Source organism: Amphibalanus amphitrite, unplaced genomic scaffold (genome assembly GCF_019059575.1).
Source record: "Amphibalanus amphitrite isolate SeventyFive unplaced genomic scaffold, NRLGWU_Aamphi_draft 001598F_arrow, whole genome shotgun sequence".
In the NCBI taxonomy this organism is placed as follows: domain Eukaryota; kingdom Metazoa; phylum Arthropoda; class Thecostraca; order Balanomorpha; family Balanidae; genus Amphibalanus; species Amphibalanus amphitrite.
The window spans coordinates 96,601-106,118 of NW_024883091.1; the positions used below are offsets into that span (position 1 = coordinate 96,601).

Here is a 9,518-nt window from a genome sequence, read left to right on the forward strand (position 1 = left end):
CACCCTTCGATGGCTTGTCCCAGTACGAATAGACTTGCATGGCAAAGTATGGTAGACTGGGTAGATACAAAGGGATCAGCGGTCAGTCCCGGCTGAAAACATACACCTACGTGACGTGATGTCAGGTTTTACCTTGATGACCTTCGCAGTGCTAGTTCCGCCCTACGTCAGCGTTCGCTTATGTTTCAGTTATTAGCCAGATAATAACGTTCAAAACAATGGCGCGCCCCTATTGTTTTCAGCTGCTCCATGGTAATCCAGCGTCACTGGCACTAACGGCTACTACCCCCCCCCCCCCTCCCCGGTCGGACATTCCAAGCTGCCAGGGTCAGCACTCAGCACTCAGCACTCGGCACTCAGCGCTCTGCGCTATGAACTCGGCGACTGCAGCAAACAGCCAGAGAGGAAACGACATTCCGGAGAGTTAAATAGCTGCTTTAGTGCCTATATTAGACCTCATTCCGACCAGACCGGGTGTATTTTTGTGGTATCTGCTTGTTATAAACAATCATAAGAACAACAATTCTTGTCGAAGGTGTATAATGTATTCGTAACAAACGATACAACTCTTGCACAATCATACAAAATTACAAAATCGGACTAGATACACCGTAAATCACGAATAAATCGCCATCGAGAAAACTGTACAGCTTTACCAGCATGGTTTCTATATACAGTGGAGGTATGACATGCTTGTCTTCTGTAGCTTTCTCTGCCATCAATGGTGCCGGACTTTGTATGTGAGGTACTCGGAGGTACAGGCACTCCGCCGTACCTGTGTCCCAGTGAACCTGGGAACCATTACCCGAAGGTGTCACAAATCTGCGCCCGCTCCCCTTGAGACGGGCGACTCCCCAACTCCCTATATACACCGGGAGATCAGAGAGCTGACCAAGCTTAGACTCGTTGCGTACAAAAAGTCCGTGTACAAAGTTCGGACAGGACCGAGGCTACGGCATTGCACAAGTTGCGCGGCCGGACTACTTCTCGCTGTGGAGGCACATGTTGCGGCGCGCGCCAGACAAAAATAGAGGGCCCACTGCCGGGCCCTGGGGCACGCCACCGCCGCGGCGCGCGGGGAGCCCCGCTTGGCGTCACAAGCCTTGTTTTAGAGGCGCCGGACATGGGTTTACCGGCCGAAACACGTCAGTGTCGCAGTGCAAACGGGCGAGCGCGGCGATCTACGAAAGGCTCGCGCCAGTCCACCGAACTCTGAGCGCCCACTGCGCCACTGGGAGGTATACAAATCGTCCAGTCTTACCGCTAACACCGTCCGAGGGACCGGCGACGTGCACCACAAACCTACTCACTACAGCGTACATGGAATGGGACGCGACACGCCGTGCGCGTCGCGTCCTTCCGCAGGTCCCTACCAGCCGTACAGCGCCGCGCGCACAACCAAACACGTCCAGAGAACAACATAACGCGACAACCAAACACCGAGACCCACCGCTCACAACAAACAGTCGCCCGGCCAATGCCCGCCAATGATAGCACGTCCGAGGTAGGCGTCGCCGCTTCAGGCCCGTTCTCGATAGAAAGAAACAGAAGAGATTGCATCAAAATCACCACACCGCGTCGTCATATGGCCGCCACCAACGCACCGAGAAACTGCTGGGAAAGAGCAGCTGAAAACTCCCCTTTCGCTGGCTGACTTCTCAAAGGCCGGAGAGGAATTATCGCCTCCGTCAAGTCAGCGACAAATGTAAGCATCGGCGCAGTGCGTCAGCAGCGACGCAAATGAGATCATTTGGAAAATAAATACACACACAGGGCTACTCCGCCCTGTCAACGCTGCCCCGGCACCCTGGCCTTCCCCTCGCCCCGGACCTCTCCACACCACATCGACTAGTGTCAATACATGGCCAGCACTCGCCACCTCCTCTCCTCCACTCCGCTGAATTGAGTATTTCCATCGTGACACCTTCTACCCTTCAGCCACTCAGAAACGCTACTGCCGCTTCGATAAGAAAATACGGCACCAAAAATACTATCGTCTCATCAGGTCGACGCGGGAGAAAAAGCGCACCGGTCCATGCCAATGAGAAGGCCGTCCAGTGAAGTGCTCCGGATGTGGGCTACACCACAAGAAGGGGTCTGGTCAGAGCAGAACAAACCACGGACCAGCCCATCGGCCCTCGACAGCCAGCCGTTCCCACCGGAGTCGGCCACAGCCAGCCAGGTCATATGTACAGGGGTGTTTGTACGACCGTCGTCGGCTGACCTCGTCGGTGACCTCGCCTGACCTCGTCGATGACCTCGCCGACGATCCAGCTCGCGTCGTCTACAGGTGCAGTCGCAGCTCGTCCAGGTCGTCGCAGGTCAGTCCCAGCGCGGGGAACATGGCCAGCGGGTTGAGCAGCGCCGACTCGCCCAGCGCGGTGACCTCGATGTCGCGCAGGTCGGCGCCGATCTCCGGCTCGGGACCGAACCCGTGCAGCGGGTCCTCCTCGGCCGGACGCAGCTCGTACTCGTCACCAGGCCGAGCCGGCAGCTTGTACGGCACCTCGGGGCCGCTCAGCTCGCACTTGGGCTCGGGCAGCTCGGGGCTGAAGGCGGACTGGAGCTCGGGACTGAAGGCGGACTGCAGCTCGGTCTGCATGTCGACGTGCAGGTCGGAGGGCAGCTCGGGCGGCAGCTCCGACTCGTAGCCGCTGGAGGAGCCGATCGAGACGGGGCTGCACGGGGTGTGGAAGCGAGACGGGCTCGCCAGGCAGAACGACAGCGGGCTCTCGGGCGGCGCCGGGCTGCCCAGGCTGACCCCGACCGGTCGGCACAGCTCCATGACTGACTCTGGGCCGCGCTCAGAGACCGGCTCGCAGACCCAATCCCCGGTGGAGTCCGCTCGACGGACCGCAGCGCGCTCACCGCCCCGTGCGGCGCGGCTCGCCGGCCTCTTCTGAGAAGCCTTCTTTGTCGGACTTCCTCCACCGTTCAGCGCTGCCGCAGACGCTGCCTCCTTGGGCTGTCCCTTCTTGCGCGGCCGGTACTTGTAGTCGGGATACTCGATCCGGTGGAGGGCGACCAGCGTTTTGGCTCCCTCTGTGAACGGCTCCTTCTCTTCGCGACTCAGGTCCTGCCAGAGCCGACCGAGCGCCTTCGAGATCTCAGAGTGGTTGCAGTTGAAGTGGGTGGTGATGTGCTCCCGCTGGATCTTGGCGAACAGCATGAACGCGTTCAGCGGCCGCTTAGTGTGCTCCGGGTTACGGCGGTCCTTTTTTATCTGAGGAAGACAGAAAGACGATTGTTAGATGAATGTTTGTGAAAGCCGCGGTAACACATAACATAAAAGCGTGATGTGGAACATTAAATCGTAACATTACAGGAGTGGATGATATAGTCATGGTCAAACACAAAGTGCCGCGTATTCAATATTCGAAACATGCCGTTTATGAGTGTTAACATGTGATCAGCTATCAATAGATTACATGCTTATTACTGATAGCATTGAAGTAATTATTCTGTCTTTCCAAACAGGAAGAGGGCGAAAACAAATTGATATGAATGTAATTATCCCTCATGCTTTTAAATGCACCTGCACGTCAATGCAGAACTTTGTATTTTCGCGGAATACAGTTTAAAGTGTTTTCACAAATAGTGACTTAAAGTAATCCCACACCCAACCCATCACAAAAAGTCACCCAGCCTTGGCCAAACAATGGTTGTCACTTTAAAATAGCCCCAGCTGTTCGCACCAGGCTGGGTCTGGACGTCTGATCCTTTTGGATGGTGCTTGTCATGCCTAGAGAACCCTGCCCAGTGCCACTATAGCCCAGACGAGAAAGGAGCGCTGGAAATAGCCAGTGCTCACAAGCCCTTCGTCGTCTGGTGGGCCACTGTCAAATACACCACCATTATGTGGATTTCGCCGCGAATAGCTATGCGAACCCATTGGGGCCGGGTTTGCCAAGTTCCGCCGTTCTCATTCAGCCGTCAGAAGTGACGGAGCGCCGCACGGCTCGGCTCAGTGACCCGTCCCGCCCACTGAGAGCGCGCGGGCGATAATCCGACCCCCCTCCCGCACCCGGCACCCCTTCCGTCGGCACCCTCCCCGCACCCCTTCTGTTCGCCCCTACCCCTCCTCGCACCCGTCAGTCTGTTCTCCACCCTCTCTGCACCGTTCCAGCCGATCTCAGCTCCACCCAAGGTAATTGACAGAGTCAGGTGAAAAATGTACCCGTTCGGCACCGCTGGGTCTGAATGGAGTGAAGGGTCGACTCGCTCCTTCGGTCCCCACGTGGTGGTCAAATGGGGACACCGCAGCAGCGCCCTGTAGGGTTTCAATCGCCGACTGAGAAGGTATGTCAGGTATAAAAGAACCGGACGTTGTGGCCATTAGCGCGACAGTGGCCGTCCGGATACATGGTGTCTGTAGATTTCCTGGACGATTAGATTATCTCGCCTGATACCATCGCAAGTCTCATACATTGGTCGTCTGCTAGACCACACTGTTTGTAATTATTGACTCGGCGAGGTACTTTCCATGATGAGTTCATGATAAACAGGGTGATGATGTAATATATCACCGCAAGCATAAAGCACCAGGGTATCATGTTCTTCTACATAGCGCATGAGTGTTGAATAATAAGACAGCCTGCCCCTTTCAGCTTAGTGGGAACCGTGGTAATGTTCCGGGAGTGCCCATCAAATTTGGTGTATTACCTTTCGGAAAATGAATCATCAGGTATTAAAGAAATTACATCTATAAAATTCAAAAGGAGCGACCGTTTAAATACAACTAGAAAGCTGCAGGTAATAAAGAAAGGCTACTGACAGCAAAATATTCGCTCTGTATACCGGAAATAGTTATGTGATATTTTCACTTTTCCATATTGGGAACATTTCTAGTAAAGCATAAAACGCACCGGCGCCGAATAATAAGTTTGAAATAAGGATGCGGAGGCCTTGTAAAGCGTCATCCACTTACGTCACCGTCATTTAAGTCACACTGTTTCATCCATAATATTTCATCCTGCGCATATCAATTTCTCTCTGAACAATGCACTAATTAATAGCTGGCCATATTTTCTGACGCGCCTTTGAACAGCTATCGCCTCTATCGACCATCAGGCATCAGCTGCAGCAGCAGCTTCTTTCCGACCGTTGCGAGCCCTCACGGGCGTTGGACGATGGACGATGGGCGATGGGCGATGCTCCCTAACCGTCCTATCACTCCTATCGTCCTCATCCCGTAACCACCCGACTGACCTTCGACAGATAAAATAACGAAATATACACGGACGCGCATAAATACTGTCGGAATGGGTACGGTGATTTACGGTGTATGTAGGCCGTAACTCTGAGCTGCGTCGGCTCTGGGACGTTTACGGTCGGGCAGTACCGCCCCGTCGACCAGACTCCACCCTCGGAGGGCGAGAGCCGTGAACGGGAGAGGTGAACAGGGGAGTGGCGAACCGAATAGAGCGGACCGATAGCGGTGAACTGACTGAGTAGAGCCGGGAGTGACGAACCGGCTGTGGTGAGCGTGACGACCACAAGCCGGTTGTGGCGACTGGTGAGCTGATTGTGGTGAGTCGAGTGTAGGGAAGGAGCTCCACCCAGAGCGGCTGTTGTCAGGCTGGATTTTTAGATGTGCACATGCACTTTATTATGCATGTGCAAAGCAAAATATGGACTGTACTTCTTTCAATTTATCCCGTAGGTACCGATATCAAAACACGAAGCTGTGCAGTGTGTAGTGATAGACGTGATACAAATTTTGGCGATTAACGGTTATCCGTTATCGAGCGATGCAAAAGACATGTCACTGGAACCTCCTCCTCCCATATAAACGAAAGGAAGAGAGAAATGTCCCACGATCACGATGGGCCTACGATCCCAGCACGGACGGTAACCGTCGTCACCTCAAGGCCACCGTTTTGGACGGCCGGTACCGGCACCAACCGGGAGGTGGTTCCTGCGCTCCCCGCTAGATGGCAGGAGCTGCACCTCTGCCGGCCGACAGGCCGTGCTGTCGCCAGGGAGGAAGGGTCGGGGTACGGACGGCGGAAGAGCGGCAGTCGCCGGCGGACCGCCGCCGTGGAAGGGTTGGCATGGTCGGGTCGGGGTCGATGAAGTAATCGCAGGGCGACGTCTCTAAGGAAAGTCAATTCCGGGAGTTGCTACCACTGAGCGAGGTTCGAGGGTAACAAGAGCACTCTCAAGTGCGCATTGTCATCGCCGATGTGGGCTAACTATCAATGACACTAATTTCAATCACATATCGCTGACGACCTACCCCAATACTGTGATAGTCTGGCCGGTTGTTTGGTTCTGTAGCCGAGTCGATACATCTGACCTGGCAAGTGACATCGTTTTAACAACATTTTACGGGGCCAGGCCTGATGTCAAACGAGTGAAAATAGTAGTTCCCAGCTGGGCTAGCGGCACCAATATCGTTCGCGATAATAGGCACCCATTGTGACCCCTAGCAATGATGACTAACTCGATGATAAAACAAGTTGTCATTAATTTTCGCACCAACAAAGGTTGTTAGCAAGAAAATCAGTGACATAAAATCACGAATTTCATCAACCCTTGGTATTGATGCAACAATATAACAAATAGATATAACATAGATATAGTGCTTTTGTTTACCATTCCTAATCATCCATATCCAAATACCTGAATGTGTGAATAGCCAGGACCTAGCCATAGCCAAAGACTATCTATTCGTGCGTTTACACACTGTCCGCCACTATCGTGCGTTGGATTCCGTGCCAAAAATGCTTCAGTCATAGATAAGTTGAGGAAATACACCATACAGTCTGACCAGTTGGCGTACATAATGCGTTCGATTCAGAATTATTACACGAAATCCGTTGACTTAATAAACAATTTGGTTGCGACTGAAACCGTTTAAATTGTATTTTGTTCTGTTCAAACGAGGAGCCCTCGTACAAGCCCATATCGCTTTGTTAAAATTATAATTACGCTTCCTTGCTCCTCTTGAAAAGCTGATAGGTATTTTATCAACTAAGTTATGTGGCGTACAAGGAATTTAAGCATTTCTGTGAATTGTTTTGGTATATTGGATAACCGCCAAGCAATGTGCTAATGAGCGATACATGGGCTTAAAATTGCGGAAAATTAACTTTACAAGAAATGTAACAAAGCATGTTTGCAAATTTCGATTGAAGCATTTACATATCACTGGAAAGTGACAAGCTGTATTATGACATCACTTTGACTCGGCACTTTCAATGCGGGCTTATATCACAAAATTATTAAAATTTTGAAAACGGGTTATTTGCAAGACATTTGATTTATATGAAGGACAGAGAGGCATAATGTTTCGTAAATGAAATGCCGATGTTCACAAAGAGGGATAAGAAAAATAACTTTGGAAACTTTGCCCCTTGCGAGCAGCATCAATTACGTCTTCAAAAAGGATGGCACACTATTGTCCACAATGGGCCATTTCACAATTATCCTCGGTTAGAAGCATGGAATCATATTTCTGACCCGTATATGATTGCTTATCAGATAAAATTTGCATGCGTGGAAACATACCAACTACCCTGAGCATCCATCCCAACCACAAAACCCCCGGCCTCCGCCGGAGCTCGGCTCGCGCCCGTCACTTACATTCATAATCTCGGAGTAGGGATGCGGCGAGTCCCACACGTACTTCGGAAACTCCGGGTACCGTATTTTGTATTCGGCCAGATTCAGCGCCATGGCTGAACAGCACATGGGCGGCGTGCGTTCCCCGCTCTGCGGCCGCGACCTCACTGTTCCCGCTCCGAACGCCAACTGCCGACTCAGAGCCACCAGTCGCCGGAGGAGGCCGGAGGAGCCGTCCGCGACCTGCGCGCCCCTGGCGGCGCCGGGCGGAACTACTCACCGCCGAGGACGCAGCGTCGGGACGCGACGGGACGGTGAGGGTGGCTGGAGGGGCAGAGGTGGGGTGGGGTGGGTCACCATGGGAGCTGCGGATTAGTGGTAAGAAATGGGGACGTTATGGGCGAGAAAACGAGGCATCTGCCCAGAAGAAAGACCAGCCGTGGAAGACACAGGGCAAGCTGGAGACATTGGTTAAAATAATTGCCAAGAAACAGCCACGGATGCTTTACCAGCCAACAGTAACAGCGTTGGCTGTAACGAGCTGGATGATCGCGATCGTCATGCACGCTGAGCCACTGCTTCTGTAGAAAATGAAGCTGTCACCAGATGATGGACGTTATCATGCTGTCATCATCACGTCATTGTTACATTCAGGGAAGAAATTCGAGAATTGAGAGATAAGACTTATCGCTCACCATGAAACACTTCCCCGCTTCGAGCATATCCAGTTACCTGGCCACCGGGTCTGTGGGGGCACAGAGCGCATCGTATCACATCCGTCATTCCGGCTATACGGCCAGTCGGTCAACGGTGAACGGTGAAATCCGGAATTCGGCTAATCATTCATCGGAAGTGAGTTAAAACTTTTTATCAGTCATATAACTGAGGTGACTGACGATTACCTACCAGTCGAAGTTAAATAAGCTCTCTCGCCTAAGGCAAAAATCTCGCCTAAAAAGCGACAAGAACTTGACTGGTGACTAGCGTGCTCACGAGCTTCCAAAAAAGTGGCACGACACACGGCCAAAGTGCACACTGATGAGGGTCGGTCATGTCTCCTTTTTATGGGAGAAAATGCTCAACTATATACTTCCCTAAAAAATGAAATTCGTGAATTATGCATACAGACGTTTTGCCAGTAAAATCCTTTCGACGATAGTCTATGCAACAATGAAGACCGTTTGAGTATAGCAATATGTGATACTGTGTTTTTTCCTAGGCTACATTCCTATGACTAAGTAGGTGTCGACCTGTGGTAACGCTTTTATTGGTTGACAGTCCGTCTACGCCAGTGGCTGTGAGTTTTTGTTGACAGAGCTAGATATTCTTTTGACAGCGCAACCAGCTGTGTAAGTAAAGGCACAGACCGCTTCGACTGTCTCTATCACTATCAGCCACAGGCTAGCCCCTGGCAGTCATCCGCCCGACGGCCTGGTCAAACTCAGGATGACCCTCCCTAGAACACTGACGGACCTGAGGGACGTTTGAAGTAATTGCTGTCTTCTTGTCCTAGTCATCTGAGGCCAGGGACCTATTCATGCCGCGTACTGCGCTGTTGCTCGTGCTGCTGTGCCTTTGTTTCGTAATTCGACTTCGGTCGCTCACATGCCACAGTGTCACAGCCCAGGTGTCACAGTCTGGAGCCACAATCGTAGTGCCACAGTCACAGTCTAACGGCCGCTCCCTCGGCAAACAGCCTTCTGTGCGGGCGGTGGGCCTGTGCGCACCTTTTTACAATAAACAGCGCACCGGCCGGCCGACGCGCAAATACCGGGCCGAGTATAAACGGGTCCAATCGCCGGCGGCCGCGCACGGTTCTTGCGCGCTTTTTTGGCGCGCCGTTTATGCAATGCAGCCGTGTAGTTGGCGCGCTCGGAGAGGGCGGCCTGTTTGGCTCGGCCCGGTGTCGGCGCGCCCGGCTAGGAAATCAATGGGGCTCGAGCGGAGCGCGG

At 52.7% G+C, this 9,518-nt stretch overlaps 1 protein-coding gene across 1 annotated transcript; it reads right to left on the reverse strand.

Annotated features, from left to right (window-relative positions):
• Nucleotides 1-459: 459 nt before the first annotated feature.
• On the reverse strand, nt 460-7,759 carry LOC122374078 (transcription factor sem-2-like). Its single transcript, XM_043352605.1, has 2 exons — nt 7,588-7,759; nt 460-3,223 (listed from the first exon to the last, which is right to left on the reverse strand). The coding sequence occupies exons 1-2, from the start codon at nt 7,693-7,695 to the stop codon at nt 2,285-2,287; spliced, it is 1,047 nt and encodes a 348-aa protein (XP_043208540.1). The 5' UTR covers nt 7,696-7,759; the 3' UTR covers nt 460-2,284.
• Nucleotides 7,760-9,518: the final 1,759 nt, after the last annotated feature.